This window comes from Salmo salar, chromosome 12 (assembly GCF_965601325.2).
Source record: "Salmo salar chromosome 12, fSalSal1, whole genome shotgun sequence".
In the NCBI taxonomy this organism is placed as follows: domain Eukaryota; kingdom Metazoa; phylum Chordata; class Actinopteri; order Salmoniformes; family Salmonidae; genus Salmo; species Salmo salar.
Window position 1 is genome coordinate 87,988,266 of NC_138302.1, and position 19,793 is coordinate 88,008,058.

Consider the following 19,793-nt stretch of genomic DNA (forward strand, 5'->3'; position numbering starts at 1 on the left):
TTGTCATTATGGGGTATTGTGTGTAGATTGATGAGGGAAAAAAAATACTTCATCAATTTTAGAATAAGGCTGAAACGTAACAAAATGTGGTAAAAAAAAAATCAAGGGCTCTAAATACTTTCCGAATGCACTGAACATATTTGTTGGTTCAAGCCATTCCAGTAACTGAGAGACTTAACAAGATTTTAAATGAAGCAGACAAACTAATTTTAAAAATGGAAATTTACAAAATATCTTCTATCACACATTCCATTATATGCAACATTTCAATGTGACTTGCCAAATGAACCGCTTTACCATTTGGAATGCTGTGGTAAAGTACATGCATGAGCTCTTCCTGTGTGCTACATAGATTTGTTTACTTACATTGATGAGGGAAGGGGTATCCTCATATTCCCTTCTATCTTACCTATGAAGTAGAGATGAAAAGGCCAAATCCAAGAATGCACAGGTTTGCAACCAAATAATTGTAATCCTTAACTGTTTGAATTAGAATATTTTTTCCCTGTCTGCTAGTGATGGATATGGTATGCTATCTGGTTGAAAATGGCAGAGAAATAGCAAGGCACATTACAAAATGTGATACCTCCTTGGCTTTCATAGGTTTACAACTGTGAAACTCTGCCAAGAGCAACATGTGCTGCCTCCTCACTAGCTACTGTGTTGTTGCACCTCAAAAAGCACAAGAGAGGATTTTGACACAGACCATCTGAGATTGTTCTGTAATTAGTAACAGATAGGATTATCATTCCTGAAACATTATTTTGTTTAAATATCATTTAATCTCTGAGAAATGTAGCTAATTGATTGCACTCCAACTGGACATTTTAATTTGTAGGATTCAGTTATTCAATAAATATAGTACCCAACATCCAATTTGGACCAAACTTCTTCCTACCAATGAGTAAGACATGAGGAATCCCCCCACAAAATGGTAAAAAGCCACCCACTGATCCCCATACCCCATGTTAATCCCACCCCAACAACCAGTATACAGTATCATTTTTCTTTGTTTGACAGTACTATGAAGCTGTGGCTTGGAGTATTGCTTCTCCATACTATCTAATGTATACCTTGTGACTCTGGTTATGTTTTTTTCTCCCTGCTCAGAGAAATGTGTAATTGAAGTCGCATTATTTACCCAAAAGTACTGTGAAAGTACCATGTTTTGACCGCTAGATGCCGCTGCCGCACACATCTATTTTGCTGTTCTCTTGTGTTTATTAAATAGATCACATTTCCTTTGCAACTTTGGGTTCTTAACCAATAGATTTTATGAAAATAAATTCCTCCATAAAAGCAATTCAGTTTGTCCTTCTCTTAGTAACCTAATGCTTCAACCAAACTCTCCTTGAATAGTCCAACAAGTGGCCACTCTCTGAGAGGTCTATCCTTATGCAATTCTTATATGAAGACTTTTCCTACAAGCCCAAATCTTTGATGGAGAAATGGGCTAGGGACTAAAATGTTGTGACAACCCTAATAATATAATGAATTGCATGGCAGTCTTATGTTTTTCAATAACATTATCAGGAAACAGCTCTGTATGTATTCTGATATTTACCATTAAACTCAACACAACCAACACCAATTGCAAAACACTACACAGTTTGTATGTGGGACTTTGAAGACCATTAGAGACCATAACATTGAAACCATTAGAACTGCTGTAGCCTAATAATTTGATTGTTAACGAGAAATGGTCTAACAGTAACTAATCCATATATTTTTGAAGGTAATGAACAACACAAAGAGGCCATTTCCTGGACACAGATTAAGAGTAAAAGAAGGACAAACTGATTTGTTTTCCTGGAGGACTTTTCCTTGAATTGTGAGGATGACCAATTTATTTTCATCCTGAGCCAAATAGCAATTTTGGGTAGAAAACCAATCTAAGGAAATGTTGTGATGTATTTAATAGACACGAGACCAGCAACATTGATAAGAGTGTGGAGGTATAGTAAGAACAGCAGCATCTAGGAGTCAACCTGGTACTTTCACTCTACTTTATTGTAAATAATGCAAGCGACTTCCATCACAAATTTCTCTAACATTTCACTAACATTCACAGAGAATAAATTACATTGTCACAGCTTCATACTACTTGTCAAATAAAGAACTGATACTGTTTGTTGGGGTGGGATTGGCATGGGGTTTCTGTGGGTGACTTTAGATTTTTTATTCCTCATGTCTTACTCATTGGTAGGAAGAAGTTTGGTCCAAATTGGATGTTGGGTACTATATTTACTGAAATTAAAATGGCCAATTTGGATGCCATCAATTGGCTTAACTTCTCTAAGATTAAATTAAATCAAGAAAATAATGCTTCAGGAATGCCAATCGTATCTGTTTCTAACTACAGAAACAATTTCAAAACAATCTGAGATGGTGGGTGTCATTTCTTGCTGAAATGACATGGAACAGATTTTCTACTGAGTGATTATTTTGTACATTTATTTTGCAGCTATGTCCTGCAGGATATTATATACCCTTTAATGTATACATAGAAAATGAGTAAATTCCTGTTTTGGGTGTCCACATGAAATATGTGTAGATTTCCTTATGTACAGAAATACCTCCTTGTATCTTGTAATCCTTTTGTACTCATGTCTAAATATTAATGATTAACATTTTGTTGAAACGCATTTAAGCCTTAACTTTATTGTAATTGTATCATCACATTGTATTTGTCCCATATTGATGCTTCTCTTATGCATTTTGATTTTATAGCATGGAATAATATACTAAACTATATTAACCGTTAACCCCTTTTCTATAGTAAATTATTATATAGGTCCGGCTATTATTACAACAACAATAAATTCCTTTGTCCTGCAATGACTTCCCTAGTTAAATAAATATTTGTTTAAATTGTGGTACCATATACAAGGTTATATTGGCTGAATTACACACAGTCAAGACTAAGAGAGAATGGACTGTGTAAGAATGAGCAAAAAGTATGAAAATGTTCCAATAGTTTTGGATTATTTTTATTGGCCAATAGGTCCTTACATAATAATGTATAAATCGCCATCACACTGCACACTGCCCTATCCCATCTGGACAAAAGGAATACCTATGTAAGACTGCTGCTCATTAACTAAAGCTCAGCATTCAACACCATAGTACCCTCCATGCTCATCATCAAGCTGGAGTCCCTGGGTCTCAACCCCACCCTGTGTAATTGGGTCCTGGACTTTCTGACGGGCCACCCCCAGGTGGTGAAGGTAGGAAACAAGATCTCCACATCGCTGACCCTCAACACTGGGGCCCCACAAGGGTGCGCGCTCAGCCCCCTCCTGTACTCCCTGTTCACCCATGACTGCGTGGCCATGCACGCCTCCAACTCAATCATCAAGTTTGCAGACAACACTACAGTGGTAGGCTTGATTACCAACAACGACGAGACGGCCTACAGGGAGGAGGTGAGGGCCCTCGGAGTGTGGTGTCAGGAAAACAACCTCTCACTCAACGTCAACAAAACAAAGGAGATGATCGTGGACTTCAGGAAACAGCAGAGGGAGCAGCCCCCCATCCATATCAAAGGGACAGCAGTAGAGAAGGTGGAAAGTTTTAAGTTCCTCGGCATACACGTCACAGACAAACCGAAATGGTTCACTCACACAGACAGTGTGGTGAAAAAGGCGCAAGAGTGCCTCTTCAACTGCAGGAGCATGAAGAAATTTAGCTTGTCACCCAAAACCCTAACAAACTTTTACGGATGCACAATCGAGAGCATCCTGTCGGGCTGTATCACAGACTTGTACGGCAACTGCACCGCCCTCAACCGCAAGGCTCTCCAAACTACCTGCCCTCCATGACACCTACAGCACCCGATGTCACAGGAAGGCCAAAAAGATCATCAAAGACATCAACCACCCGAGTCACTGCCTGTTCACCCCGCTACCATCCAGAAGGAGAGAGCCGGGACAGAGAGACTGAAAAACAGCTTCTATCTCAAGGCCATCAGACTGCTGAATAGCAATCACAAACACTAGAGAGGCTGCTGCCTACATTGAGACCCAGTCACTGGACACTTTACAAATGGATCACTAGTCAGTTTATATAATGCACTCTAAATAATGGCACTTTAATAATGTTTACATATCTCACATTACTCATATCACATGTATATACTGTATTTTATACCATCTATTGCACCTTGCCTATGCCACTTGGCCATCGCTCATCCAAATACTTACATGTACATATTATCATTCACCACTTTAGATTTGTGTGTATTAGGTAGTTGAGGAATTGTTAGATATTACTGCACTGGTGGAAATAGAAGCACAAGCATTGCCCTTGCTACACTGTTAACCATGTGCATGTGACAAATAAAATGTGCGTTTGATTTGATTAAAGATCAAAACCTGTAGAGGCTCTTGTTATCAACTGTTGTTCCTTGGCAAACACACTTATTTCAAATAGGCATATGATGCTAGAGATACCATACTTTTCAGTTACCTGTGGAAAGTTTTAACTGCAGTAAGGTGTGGTCACCTCATACACCTGAATGAAAAGATTCCCAAATGTCCTTGACCTTTTGATGACAATAAGCATTTGAAATTGGTCTATGATACACACCTGGCGATGTTCAGCACAGTGATTTGGTATTTTTATATCTCGCAATCAGGTTTTGCATGTTGTTGTTTATTTTTCCTTTTCTGCTCTGCATACAGCGTCAGAACCTCGAAAGGCAATCTCGCAAATCAACGTTTATTGTCACGAGTCTTGTCCAGGAGGCAGACCTGAGCGCTCTCCACTTTAGATTGGCCAGCTACAAGGTCAAAGTTGGCTATATTGTTCATGAAAACAAAATAGCTTTTAGGTTTTTAATTACATATTAGGGTTAGCATTGTGGTTAAGTTTAAAATGTGATTTTATGACTTCGTGGCTGTGTCGGATAGTAACCACTCTGCAGAGCTGCCCCCAGAACAAGATTAATGGCGAAAAACGCTAACAGGTAAAATGAGTTCATAACAAACCGACGCATGATCAGATGGTGGTGTTGGGTTGATTCTCTCCTTCCATGTTTTGGGTGTAAAAAAATTCCCCCCTCGCAATATACAGGAAATTACTTGTCTTGAGATTAAGTGTTTTATAGACGCATCAACAAGCTAGGTGTTCTAACAAGCAAAGCAGGTAGGCGACAACATTTCCATCTACACCTGATGACATTGTTACTGTTTTTCATTTGTGTAAACGCTGTCTAATTTATATGTTCTTGATATTAGTGCCTTACAGACAGTTTGTATTTAGGCTACTGTAGAATCACTGATGTATGATACATTTAGGCTATTCAATGAAGTACATTTTATTACCCTAAATTCAAGGAACTAATTATCTGTGTGATGATCTGTACATGTATTCACCTTAACAATGTACATTTAATTGCCTCAGCATATTCGTTTCACTCAGTTTCACCATCTGAAACAGACTTCGGAAAGAAGTTCCAGGCACGCAATGAGGTATGGCTTCTGTGATGATGCAATGTCATCAATGTTAATAAGACTCATTTTAACATCAAGGAAATGACCAGTTATTTATATTTATTTAAAAAGATAAAACACCTTGACAGGAACCATGCTAATCCAAACTCATATATTAGGCCTAAATGTTACCAACATGTTTCATGAAGTTTATTTTATATACACTGCTTAAAAAAATAAAGGGAACACTTAAACAACACAATGTAACTCCAAGTCAATCCCACTTCTGTGAAATCAAACTGTCCACTTAGGAAGCAACACTGATTGACAATACATTTCAGATGCTGTTGTGCAAATGGAATAGACAACAGGTGTAAATTATAGGCAATTAGCAAGACACCCCCAATAAAGGAGTGGTTCTGCAGGTGGTGACCACAGATCACTTCTCAGTTCCTATGCTTCCTGGCTGATGTTTTGGTCACTTTTGAATGCTGCCGGTGCTTTCACTCTAGTGGTAGCATGAGACGGAGTCTACAACCCACACAAGTGGCTCAGGTAGTGCAGTTCATCCAGGATGGCACATCAATGCGAGCTGTGGCAAGAAGGTTTGCTGTGTCTGTCAGCGTAGTGTCCAGAGCATGGAGGCACTAACAGGAGACAGGCCAGTACATCAGGAGGCCGTAGGAGGGCAACAACCCAGCAGCAGGACCGCTACCTCCGCCTTTGTGCAAGGAGGAGCAGGAGAAGCACTGCCAGAGCCCTGCAAAATGACCTCCAGCAGGCCACAAATGTGCATGTGTCTGCTCAAACGGTCAGAAACAGACTCCATGAGGGTGGTATGAGGGCCCGACGTCCACAGGTGGGGGTTGTGCTTACAGCCCAACACCGTGCAGGACGTTTGGCATTTGCCAGAGAACACCAAGATTGGCAAATTCGCCACTGGCGCCCTGTGCTCTTCACAGATGAAAGCAGGTTCACACTGAGCACGTGACAGAGTCTGGAGACGCCATGGAAAACGTTCTGCTGCCTGCAACATCCTCCAGCATGACCGGTTTAGCGGTGGGTCAGTCATGGTGTGGGGTGGCATTTCTTTGGGGGGCCGCACAGCCCTCCATGTGCTCGCCAGAGGTAGCCTGACTGCCATTAGGTACCGAGATGAGATCCTCAGACCCCTTGTGAGACCATATGCTGGTGCGGTTGGCCCTGGGTTCCTCCTAATGCAAGACAATGCTAGACCTCATGTGGCTGGAGAGTGTCAGCAGTTCCTGCAAGAGGAAGGCATTGATGCTATGGACTGGCCCGCCCGTTCCCCAGACTTGAATCCAATTGAGCACATCTGGGACATCATGTCTCGCTCCATCCACCAACGCCACGTTGCACCACAGATTGTCCAGGAGTTGGCGGATGCTTTAGTCCAGGTCTGGGAGGAGATCCCTCAGGAGACCATCCGCCACCTCATCAGGACCATGCCCAGGCGTTGTAGGGAGGTCATACAGGCACGTGGAGGCCACACACACTACTGAGCCTCATTTTGACTTGTTTTAAGGACATTACATCAAAGTTGGATCAGCCTGTAGTGTGGTTTTCCACTTTAATTTTGAGTGTGACTCCAAATCCAGACCTCCATGGGTTGATAAATTGGATTTCCATTGATTATTTTTGTGATTTTGTTGTCAGTACATTCAACTATGTAAAGAAAAAAGTATTTAATAAGATTATTTCTTTCATTCAGATCTAGGATGTGTTGTTTAAGTGTTCTCTTTATTTTTTTTGAGCAGTATATATATATATTTTTTTTTTGTAAAGTCCCTCTCATAACCCATTAACGACAATAAATTAAACATTCACAATGTGTCTGTCAGTGTAGTGTACAGAGCATGGAGGCGCTACCAGGAGACAGGCCAGTACATCAGGAGACGTGGAGGAGGCCGTAGGATATATATATATATATATATATTTTTTTTTTGTAAAGTCCCTCTCATAACCCATTAACGACAATAAATTAAACATTCACAATGTTCGGGTCAATGATTTCATAGTCAGAAAAGACTGTTGAAAAGAGAACGAAAAACATCCTGGTCTTTTATGTTTTTCAGGTGAAAATGGAACTATGGCCTCAGGTTTGCATTGACTTCCTATCGCACTTTTTGACGGAATCTTTTTGTCTATTATCCCGCAGAGTATTTTACAAGGCAAAGCTGGTTTTAACGTGTACAGGGTGTGCCTCTGTGCTGCTCTTCGTAGCCTACTTCACACCTACATCAATAAGGTGTGTATTTTCCTAAGTATTTCCCTTTCCTCTGCTGTTCCCCTACTCCAATTGTTTTCTTCTTATTGTGCAGCATAAGTTTAGGAAGAAGGACCATAGGGTTGTTCAATATGAATTCAGTCACTTGAAACTATCCATACATTTAAGATAGAAACAGAAAGAGTTGTATAAGTTTTGACCCAGCATGTTGTTGTGTTGTAGGTACTTGGAGGGCTTAATCCCTATGAACCGATGTCATCTTATCCCTGGAGAGAAGCTGAAGCTGGGTATTAGTATAGATGCTTCCCTAGACCTTTGGTAGGACATTTTGTTTTTATATCAATCATGTTCAGAGCATGCCATTACTTTTATTGTGTTCATTACTTTTATTTATATTGTGTTGGAGTCTGACAATGAAATCTAAAGATCGTTTTAATGGCTTTTTTATTGGTCACCACAGTTCCTCACCACGAATACATCCACGAGGTTCCATAGAGCATGATAGAGGTCTCTAGTGACCAAAATGCCATATTAGACTGGGCATTGGCATTGAGGGCTTCCACCATTTTAATGTAGTCAACTGGGCAGAACTTCCAACTTCATTGGCTGATCCTCTTGGTGACCCTGTTGGAGTCCTGTCCAACCGGGTCATCAGGAGGGATCAACTAATCGTTAAGAAAATTGACTACTTCAAAATGGAGGTTGCCTCAATGGCGCTGCCTATCTTTTTGCAGCCACCTGATCTCCAACTGGTTTGACATTGGGAATTTTCTCAAATAGTTCATAAAATGATTATAAACAACATTCTTCTGTAGGAATTTCAGTACTTCAGCATACATTTTCCTATAGGTTTCCATTTAAAGTCATGTTACCACATTTTTCCGAGAACGTTAAGAAAACGTCCCATAAACTTTATTAACTGTCAGAGAACGTTCTAAGATTTTTATTTAAAACTTATACATTCCGTTCTCAGCATCACCAAACCACTCTCTATCCTCTATCTAACTTAAAACTCAACTCTGGACCTCAAAGCCAGTTCCTTTTTTTCATGAATCCCCTCCAACCAGGGACTGATTTAGACCTGGGACACCAGGTGTCAGCAAGCGCTGGACCTCGTAGGTTAACAGTTGAATACCTCTGCGCGATCTTGTTAAGTGTGTGTGTTTAGGTGTGTTGGCCACTCCCACTAATTGGCCCCACCTGATGTTAATGAGTTCTTGTTTTCTTTGAAATGTGGTCAGTTTGAATAGACTAAAATTAACAGCTTTATATGCATAAAAATTGAATTAGTATGTTCATCCTGGTGGCGCAGTGGACTAATTCCATGGATAGAGAACGGAAGATTATAGGTTCAAATCTCACTGATGCTGTGTCACAATACAAAAATACATGCATGGTTAATGCCTAAAGAAATACATTTCTCTGGCTGTGTTTACACAAGAAGCTCAATTATTATTATTTTTTTTTTTTTACTAATTGGTATTTTCACCAATCAGATCAGCTCTGAAAAAGATCTGATGTGATTGGTCCAAAGACCACATAGTAAAAACAATTTGAGAATCGGGCTGCTTGTCGAAACGCAGCCCATGTGTCTTATCTGTGCTTGGAGTTCAAAAAAGGGAACCCAAAATTAGCTCGCAGTAGCTAGGTTTCCATCCAATTGGTTAACAGATTTTCATTTCAATATTCTAGAATCCTCATATAGGAAATAGAATCGCTAGAGCGCGATGAGCCAAATAAAGGCCCCCCGGCCAAACCCTCCCCTAACCCTGACAACGCTGGGCCAATTGTGCGCCACTCTATGGGACTCCCGATCACGTCTGGTTGTGACACAGCCTTGGATCGAACCCGGGTTTGTAACCCGGGTTTGTGCCTCAAGCACTGTGATGTAGTGCCTTAGACCGCTGCGCCACTCAGGAGGCACTCAGTGAAAGTTAAGGACAAACTTCCAAATGACATATAATTTCTGTTCTCAGAGCATTAATAAAACCTCCCAGGAAAACGATCAAATCAATTGTTATTTGTCAGATACACATGTTTAGCAGATGTTATTGCAGGTGTAGCGAAATGCTTGTGTTTCTAGCTTCAACAGTTCAGTAATATCTAACAATTCACAACAATACACAACCTAAAAGTAAACTAATGGAATTAAGGAATATATAAATATTAGGATAAGCAATGTCGGAGTGGCATTGACTAAATACAGTAGAATAGAATACAGTATATTCAGTTGAAGTCGGAAGTTTACATACACTTAGGTTGGAGTCATTAAAACTTGTTTTTCAACCACTCCACAAATGTCTTGTTAACAAACTACTGTATAGTTTTGGTAAGTCAGTTAGGACATCTACTTTGTGCATGACACACTACATTTTTCCATCAATAGTTTACAGACAGATTATTTGACTTATAATTCACAGTAACACAATTCCAGTGGGTCAGAAGTTTACATACACTAAGTTGACTGTGCCTTTAAACAGCTTAGAAAATTCCAGAAAAAGATGTCATGGCTTTAGAAGCCTCTGATAGGCTAATTGACATCATTTGAGTCAATTGGAGGTGTACCTGTGGATGTATTTCAAGGCCTACCTTCAAACTTAGTGCCTCAGTGCTTGACATCATGGGAAAATCAAAATAAATCAGCCAAGACCTCAGAAAAAAATTGTAGACCTCCACAGGTCTGGTTCATCCTTGGGAGCAATTTCCAAATGCCTGAAGGTACCACGTTCATCCGTACAAACAATAGTACGCAAGTATAAACACCATGGGACCACGCAGCCGTCATACCGCTCATGAAGGAGACGTGTTCTTTCTCCTAAAGATGAACGTACTTTGGTGTGAAAAGTGCAAATCAATCCCAGAACAACAGCAAAGGACCTTGTGAAGATGGTGGAGGAAACGGGTAGAAAAGTATCTATATCCACAGTAAAATGAGTCCAATATCAACATAACCTGAAAGGCTGCTCAGCAAGGGGGAAGCCACTGCTCCAAAACCACCATTAAAAAAGCCAGACTACGGTTTGCAACTGCACATATGGACAAAGACTTTTTGGAGAAATGTCCTCTGGTCTGATGAAACAAAAATAGAACTGTTTGGCCATAATGACCACCGACGAAGAACACCATCCCAACCGTGAAGCACGGGGGTGGCAGCATCATGTTGTGAGGGTGCTTTGCTGCAGTTGGGACTGGTGCACTTCACAAAATAGATGGCATCATGAGGAAAGAAAATTATGTGGTATATTGGAGCAACATCTCAAGACATCAGTCAGAAAGTTAAAGCCTGGTCGCAAATGGGTCTTCCAAATGGACAATGACCCCAAGCATTCTTCCAAAGTTGTGGAAAAATGGCTTAAGGACAACAAAGTCAAGGTATTGTAGTGGCCAACACAAAGCCCTGACCTCAATCCCATAGAACATTTGTGGGAAGAACTGAAAAAGTGTGTGCGAGCAAGGAAGCCTACAAACCTGACTCAGTTACACCACCTCTGTGAGGAGGGATGGGCCAAAATTCACCCAACTTATTGTGGGAAGCTAGTGGAAGGCTACCCAAACTGTTTGACCCAAGTTTAACAATTTAAAGGCAACGCTACCAAATACTAATTGAGTGTATGTAAACTTCTGACCCACTGGAAATGTGATGAAAGAAATAAAAGCTGAAATAAATTATTCTCTATACTATTATTCTGACATTTCACATTCATAAAATAAAGTGGTGTTCCTAACTGACCTAAGACGGAATTTTTACTAGGATTAAAATGTCAGAAATTGTGAAAAACTGAGTTTAAATGTATGTGGCTAAGGTGTATGTAAAATTCTGACTTCAACTGTACATATGAGATGAGTAAAGCAAAAATATGTAAACATTATTAAAGTGACTATTGTTCCATTATTAAGCGGCCAGTGATTTCAAGTCTATGTATATGGGACAGCAGTCTCTAAGGTGCAGGGTTACATAACTGTGTGGAAGCTGCCTACTGATGGCTATTTAACAGTCTGATAGCCTTGAGATAGAAGCTGTTTTCAGTCTCTCTGTCCCGCTTTGATGCACCTGTACTGATCTCGCCTTCTTGATGATCGCGGGGTGAACAGGCAGTGGCTCGGGTGGTTGTTGTCCTTGATTATCTTTTTGGCCTTCCTGTGACATCGGGTGCTGCAGGTGTCCGCACCACCCTCTGGAGAGCCCTGCAGTTGCAGGTGGTGCAGTTGCCGTACCAGGCGGTGATACAGCCTGACCGGAGGCTCTTGATTGTGCATCTGTAAAAGTTTGAGGGTTTTAGGTGCCAAGACAAATTTCTTCAGCCTCCTGAGGTTGAAGAGGCGCTGTTGCGCCTTCTTCACCACACTGTCTGTGTGGGTGGACAATTTCAGACCGTCAGTGACATCTACGCAGAGGAGCTTGAAGCTTTCCACCTGCTCCACTGTGGTCCCGTTGATGTGGATAGGGGTGTGCTCGCTCTGCTGTTTCCTGAAGTCCACAATCAGCTCTTTTGTTTTGTCAACATTGACTGAGAGGTTATATTCCTGGCACCACACTCCCAGGGCCCTCACCAACAAAATAACTTGAATTTCTGTATGTTATCACACCATGAGGGGTTAATCATGAAAACATACACCCCCGCCTTTTTTCTTCCCAGAGTTCTTTATTTCTGTCTGTGTGATATACTAAGAACTCAGCTGGCTGTATGGACAAAAACAGTATATACCGAGAGAGTCATGTTTCCGTGAAACAGAGTATGTTACAATCCCTGATGTCTCCCTGGAAGGAGATTCTCGCCCTGAGCTCGTCTACCTCATAATCCAGAGACTGAACATTGGCAAGTAATATACTCGGAAGCGGTGGATGGTGTGCGCGCCTCCTGAGTCGGACTAGAAGTTCACTCCAAATACCTCATCTCTGCCGGCGGTGTCTTGGATCAGCCTCTGGAATCAGCTCAATTACCCTGCGGGGTACGAACAAAGGATCCAATTCGGGAAAGTCGTATTCCCAGTCGTAATGCTGGTGAGTTACCGCCACTCTGATAACCAGAAGTTATTTCCGGGATTGAATGTAATGACACAAAAAATGTCCTGGGCTAATAATGTAAGAAATAACACACAAAAAAACTAAATGCTGCAAAGTTGCTTAGGTGCAAGAAGCAGAGCTGCCCTATCTGTTGGCACCATCTTGTCAAGGAGCCAAAGTAAAACGTTCTCAGAATCTCCCTGAAACCTAAAAATGTTCTCAGAACATTAAAAAACAAAGTTGTGTTTTACCTGTTAGGAAACATATGGCTTCATTCCCACAAACAATTGGAAAGGAAAAACTTACAGTACCAGTCAAAAGTTTGGACTCACCTACTCATTCAAGAGTTTTTCTTAGTAAGTACGCCTTCCCTGTGGCTCAGTTGGTAGAGCATGGTGTTTGCAACGCCAGCATGATGTGTGCAGCGCCAGGGTTGTGGGTTCGATTCCCTCGGGGCCAGTACAAAAATTAAAATTAAAAAATGCATGAAATGAAAATGAAAACTATGTATTCACTACTGTAAGACGCTCTGGATAAGAGCGTCTGCTAAATGACTAAAATGTAAATGTAAAAAAAATATTTTCTACATTGTAGAATAATAGTGAAGACATCAAAACTATGAAATAACACATGGAATCATGTAGTAACCAAAAGAGTTAAACAAATCAAAATATATTTTAGACTTTAGATTCTTGAAAGTAGCCACCCTTTGCCTTGATGACAGCTTTGCACACACTTGGCATTCTCTCAACCAGCTTCACCTGGAATGTTTTTCCAACAGTCTTGAAGGAGTTCCCACATATGCCGAGCACTTGTTGGCTGCTTTTCCTTCACTCTGCGGTCCAACTCATCCCAAACCATCTTGAGGGGGCTCTTGAGTGGCGCAGCGGTCTATGGCACTGCATCTCAATGCAAGATGAGTCAATGCAGTCCCTGGTTCGAATCCAGACTGCATCACATCCGACCGTGATTGGGAGTCCCATAAGGCGGCGCACATTTGGCCCAGAGTCGTCGGGGTTTGGCCGGGGTAGGCCGTCATTGTAAATAAGAATTTGTTCTTAACTGACTAGCCTAGTTAAATAAAGGTCAAATAATTGTGGAGGCCAGGTCATCTGATGCAGCACTCAGCCACTCTCCTTGGTCAAATAGCCCTTACACAGCCTGGAGGTGTGTTGGGTCATTGTCCTGTTGAAAATCAAATGATAGTCCCACTAAGCGCAGACCAGATGGGATGGCATATTGCTGCAGAATGCTGTGGTAGCCATGCTGGTTAAGTGAGCCTTGAATTCTAAATAAATCATTGACAATATCACCAGCAAAGCACCATCACACCTCCTCCTCCATGCTTCACAGTGGGAACTACACATGCATAGATTCTCCGTTCACCTACTCTGCGTCTCACAAAGACACGGCGGTTGGAACCAAAAATTTCAGACCAAAAGACAGATTTCCACTGGTCTAATGTCCATTGCTCGTGTTTCTTGGGCAAAGCAAGTCTCTTCTTCTTATTGGTATCCTTTTAGTAGTGGTTTCTTTGCAGCAATTCGACCATGAATGATTGATGTTTAGATGTGTCTGTTACTTTAACTCGGAAGCATTTATTTGGGTTGCAATTTCTGAGGCTGATGAACTTATCCTCTGCAGCAGAGGTAATTCTGGGTCTTCCATTCCTGTGGCGGTCTTCATGAGAGCCAGTGTCATCATAGCGGTTGATGGTTTTTGCGACTGTACTTGAAGAAACTTTCAAAGTTCTTCAAATTTTCCAGATTGACTGACCTTCATGTCTTAAAGTAATGATGGACTGTCATTTCTCTTTGCTTATTTGAGCTGTTTTTGCCATAATGTGGACTTGGTCTTTTACCAAATAGGGCTTCTGTATACCACCCGTACCTTGTCACAACACAACTGATTATCTGAAATGCATTAAGAAGGAAAGAAATTCCACAAATGAACTTAATAAGGCACACCTATTAATTGAAATGCATTCCAGGTAAATACCTCATGAAGCTGGTTGAGAGAATACCAAGCGTGTGCAAAGCTGTCATCAAGGCAAAGGCAACTTTGAAGAATCTCATATAAAATATACTTTGATTTATTTAATACTTTTTTGGTTGCTACATGATTCCATATGTGTTATTTCATAGATTTGATGGATTTAATATTATTCTACAATTTAGAAAAATTTTTAAATAAAGAAAAACCCTGGAATGAGTAGGTGTGTCCAAACGTTTGACTCGAACTGTACATTCCCACCACTTCCAAGGAACCAAATGTGCTAGCTGCGATGTATGTTTTTCAGACCTGAGACTACAAAACTTTAAGGACACATGCTCTTTCCATGACAGACTGACCAGGTGTATCCAGGTGAAAGCTGTGATCCCTTAATGATGTCACTTGCTAAATTCACTTCAATTAGTGAAGATGAAGGGGAGGAGACAGGTTAAAGAAGGATTTTTAAGCCTTGAAACAATTGAGACATGGATTGTGTATGTGTGCAATTCAAAGGATGAATGGGCAAAACAAAATATTTAAGTACCTTTGAATGGGGTATGGTAGTAGGCGCCAGGCATGCCAATTTGTGTCAAGAACTGCAGCGCTGCTGGGTTTTTCACACTCAACAGTTTCCCGTGTGTATCAAGAATGGTCTTCCAGCCAACTTGATGCAACTGTGGGAATGATTGGGGTCAACATTGGCCAGCATCCCTGTGGAACGCTTGACACCTTGTCGAGTCCATGCCCCGACGAATTGAGGCTGTTCTGAGGGCAAAAGGGGGGTGCAACTCAGTATTAGGAAGGTGTTCCTAATGTTTTGTATACTCAGTGTATGTACAGTGCATTTGGAAAGTATTCAGACCCCTTGACTTTTTCCACTTTGTTATGTTAGCCTTTTTCTAAAATGTATTAAATATTTGTTTTCCTCATCAATCTACACACAGCACTCCATAATGACAGCAGAAACTGTTATTTTATTATTATTTTTTATTGTAGCAAATCTTTAAAAAAAAATGACTAAAGGGGTCTGAATACTTTCCGAATGCACTGTATGTAGCTCAAAGGGAAGAATTTAGCCAGTCAGCCAGCAGTCAAATCAGTTGTTCGTGCTTTGTGTATACAAGTCCAGCATTATTCAAATGCACTGAAAAAGGCCTTGAGCATTGGCAGCATGTTAACCCTGCTTCATCTCTTCTGCTGTCTGTAGAAAAAGGGGTTAATTACCCTATTATTCTTATACCCCCCTTTTTGTCTCCCTGAACTCTCTGATTTCATATACTACACACTTGTTTGTTCAGAAACCCAGAGCTCTCCCAGCTAGCACATTTTGTTTCTTAGGTTTCCACAACTTCTAACTGGTAAAACTTGTAAATGTTCTGAGAACAGAGGTGAACATCAAATGTAATTTGTCACATACACATGGTTATCAGATGTTAATGCGAGTGTAGTGAAATGCTAGTTCTGACAGTACAGTAATATCTAACAGGTACCTAATACACACAAATCTAAAGGGGTGAATGAGAATATGTACATGTAAGTATATGGATGAGCGATGGCCGAGCGGCATAAACAAGGTGCAATAGATGGTATAAAATACAGTGTATATACATGTGATATGAGTAATGTAAGATATTTAAACATTATTAAAGTGTCATTATTTAGAGTGCATTATATAAAGTGACTAATGATCCATTTATTAAAGAGTCCAGTGATTGGGTGTCAATGTAGGCAGCAGCCTCTCTGAGTTAGTGATGGCTGTTTAGCAGTCTGATGGCCTTGAGATAGAAGCTGTTTTTCAGTCTCTCGGTCCCAGCTTTGATGCACCTGTACTGACCTCGCCTTCTGGATGATAGCGGGGTGAACAGGCAGTGGCTCGGGTGGTTGTTGTCCTTGATGATCTTTTTGGCCTTCCTGTGACATCGGGTGCTGTAGGTGTCATGGAGAGCCTTGCGGTTGAGGGCGATGCAGTTGACGTACTAGGCTGTGATACAGCCCGACAGGATGCTCTCGATTGTGCATCTGTAAAAGTTTGTTAGGGTTTTGGGTGACAAGACAAATTTCTTCATGCTCCTGAGGTTGAAGAGGCACTCTTGCGCCTTTTTCACCACACTGTCTGTGTGAGTGGACCATTTCAGTTTGTCTGTGACGTGTATGCCGAGGAACTTCTAACTTTCCATCTTGTCTACTGCTGTCCCTTTGATATGGATGGGGGGGTGCTCCCTCTGCTGTTTCCTGAAGTCCACGATCATTTCCTTTGTTTTGTTGACGTTGAGTGAGAGGTTATTTTCCTGACACCACACTCCGAGGGCCCTCACCTCCTCCCTGTAGGCCGTCTCGTCGTTGTTGGTAATCAAGCCCACCACTGTTGTGTCGTCTGCATATTTAGGTTGCAGAGAGGTTCTGATCATTTTACTGTGGTTCCCTGAAAGTTTACCTGGGAGGTTTTATTAACGTTCTGAGAACTGAAATTATAGGTTATTTGAAGGTAATTAAATAACATTCTGAGAACATTCTCTAAATGTTACACATGTTTTGAATGAAATGTGAAGGTTATTTGGAGGTTTGAAAATCTTCCTTTAAACATATAAAAAAAAGTTTTTACTTAGGCATTAATCATGCAAACATGATTTTTGTGGCATGGCGTCAGTGAGATTCAAACATATGATCTTCTGTTCCATGGAATTAGTCCACTGTGCCACCTGGATGGAGTTGGTGTGGCATGTTTTTTTTAAACTCATATAAAGCTGTTAATTTTAGTCTATTCAAACAGACCCCATTTCAAAGGAAACAAGCACTCATTAAGATCAGGTGTGACCAATTAGTGGGCGCGGAAAACACACCTGAAACATTTAACAAGATCGAGGATAGAGTTTTGTTGACACAGAACGGAATGTATATTTTTAACATTCTTAGAACATACTTTGAACATTACTAATGTTTTGTTGTTTTTATGGAAAGTTCTCAATGTTCTGAGAACATGGCTTTAAATAGAACCTTGAGGAAACCTTGAGGAAACCTTCAGAATACTAAAATGCCCACAGAAGAACGTTGTTTCTGAACGTTCTCAGAACAATATGTGAACATGACTTTTAAATAGAACAATAATTAAAACTGTAGGAAACGTTATGCTGAAGTATTGAAATTCCCACAGAATAACCTTGTTTCTTAACATTCTCTGAACTATTTGAGAACATTCCCAATGTATGCAAAATAACCATAGGTCAACCACGCTCTCACCCAGCTCTAAGAAACATTATGTGCTAGCTGGGCTCTCTGTTCCTACCAGGTCCAGAGGTGATGTTCAGACCTGCACTGACTGGGGCGCCCCTGTGATCTGGGATGGGATGTTTGACCCAGATCATTACGACCAGGAGCACAGGAGGAACCACTCCTCTGTCTCTCTCACTGTATTCGCTGTGGGCAGGTCGGTTTTTCATCTCGGTGACCAATTTTTTTCTTTTCTAGCAACTTATTAATTCTTATGAAACACTTCTGTCACTTACTGTAAGCATCATATTTGGAGATGCTATTCTTAAACTTGAGGTTTTACTCCTTCCCATCCCAAGGTATCTAGATGCCTACCTGGAGGCATTCCTTCTCTCTGCTGAGCGTCACTTTATGGTGGCTTTACCTGTGACATACTATGTGTTCACGGATGTTCCCCAGAGGGTACCAAACATCCAGCTTGGTCCTGGGCGGAGCCTGAAAGTTGTGAGGGTGCAGAGACACTCTCGCTGGCAGGACATCTCCATGATGCGTATGAGGGCCATTGCAGACGCCATTGAGTCACAGATTCGTCGATACAGCCGCTATGTCTTCTGCTTTGACGTGGACCAGGTGTTTGTTGGTCGGTTTGGCTCAGAGGCTCTGGGAGACTCTGTGGCTCTGCTCCACGCCTACTACTACCACCGACCACAGAGCCTCTACACCTACGACCGCAACCCAAGGTCCAGGGCCTACATGGAGACTGGAGACTTCTACTATCATGCTGCCGTGTTTGGAGGCTCGTGGCAGACAGTGAAAAATATTACGGAGACCTGTTACCAGACCATCATGGAGGACAAGGAGAACCAGGTGGAGGCTCTGTGGCATGACGAGAGTCACCTCAACAAGTACCTGTGGCTCCATAAGCCCAGTAGAGTGCTGTCTCCTGAGTACTGCTGGAGCAGTGACATTGGTTACCGTAGTGACATGCATGTGACCCGCCTGCTCTGGGCAAAGAAAAGATATGACACACTCCGGATTACAGAGTGAGCAATCAGAACCTGTATGCAATAATCTAATGAGCAAAAGCCCCTGAAGCTTCAAACAGTTCACAGTGCAGCACAATAAATAGCCCATTATGTTATATCAGCCTATTGCACTGTGGAGTATTTGGCTTGCGTGTTAAACCCGAAATGATCAAGTAGTTAATTTCCTGCTTCTCATTTGTCACTGGCAGGAATTTTCCCTTAACCTTGTGGTGATTTATTAAGAATCTAACATACTACCCTGGCGTTGCAAGTCAATGCTCAAATAACTGAGCCACACCAGAGAAGTGCAGTGACTTGTAGTCTGGAACTAATGTGGTATCTATAGAAATGATTCAACATATTTTTTTTGTATGGTTTGTGTTTTTGGATTATGAAGAAAAATGTGTTTTATAAAGTTGTATTGGGAATTGGTTTTATATATAAATAAAACATCCTGAGTAAAGAACTTGATCCACCCATAGCAAGGACTAGAACAAGGACTAGAACTAGCAAGGACTAGAACTCAGCCGTACTGCGGAAGATCCACCTTATAGCGTTATTTTCATGACTTAAAGGTAATTTTACATTTAGCCGTCATATGCGGCATTTACTGTGACTGCATTCTCCACTAACGCGGGAATATTGCATTTAAATTTCAATTGCGCTATAGTCTGGATCTTTGGTGCTACGGATTGAATCTAGGCCAAACTGTTTAAAAATGTTAACATGTCAGTTTGGGGATATTGCATGTCTCCAATGCCACCATACTATTCTGCCCTCTTTTAACAAGTCATTGCTGGTTTGGTAAGATAGTTTCACAGTGGAAACAACGCCCGTGCCAGTTATTTGGAATTACCAGATAACATCTACCGCCGCAAATCCAC

At 41.2% G+C, this 19,793-nt stretch overlaps 1 protein-coding gene across 2 annotated transcripts; it reads left to right on the forward strand.

The window, feature by feature from the left end:
* The first annotated feature begins 4,762 nt into the window (after positions 1 to 4,762).
* On the forward strand, positions 4,763 to 19,375 carry LOC106565705 (alpha-1,3-galactosyltransferase 2). Of its 2 annotated transcripts, XM_014133099.3 has the most exons (7): positions 4,763 to 4,966; positions 5,074 to 5,145; positions 5,404 to 5,471; positions 7,612 to 7,701; positions 7,903 to 7,998; positions 17,964 to 18,101; positions 18,244 to 19,375. In XM_014133099.3, exons 3-7 carry the CDS (start codon positions 5,467 to 5,469, stop codon positions 18,929 to 18,931), a joined length of 1,017 nt encoding a protein of 338 aa, XP_013988574.1. In that variant the 5' UTR covers positions 4,763 to 4,966; positions 5,074 to 5,145; positions 5,404 to 5,466; the 3' UTR covers positions 18,932 to 19,375. The 2 variants fall into 2 exon arrangements, with proteins under 2 accessions (XP_013988574.1, XP_082815517.1); XM_082959391.1 differs by lacking the exon at positions 4,763 to 4,966 and having other exon boundaries at positions 4,977 to 5,145; positions 5,422 to 5,471.
* Positions 19,376 to 19,793: the final 418 nt, after the last annotated feature.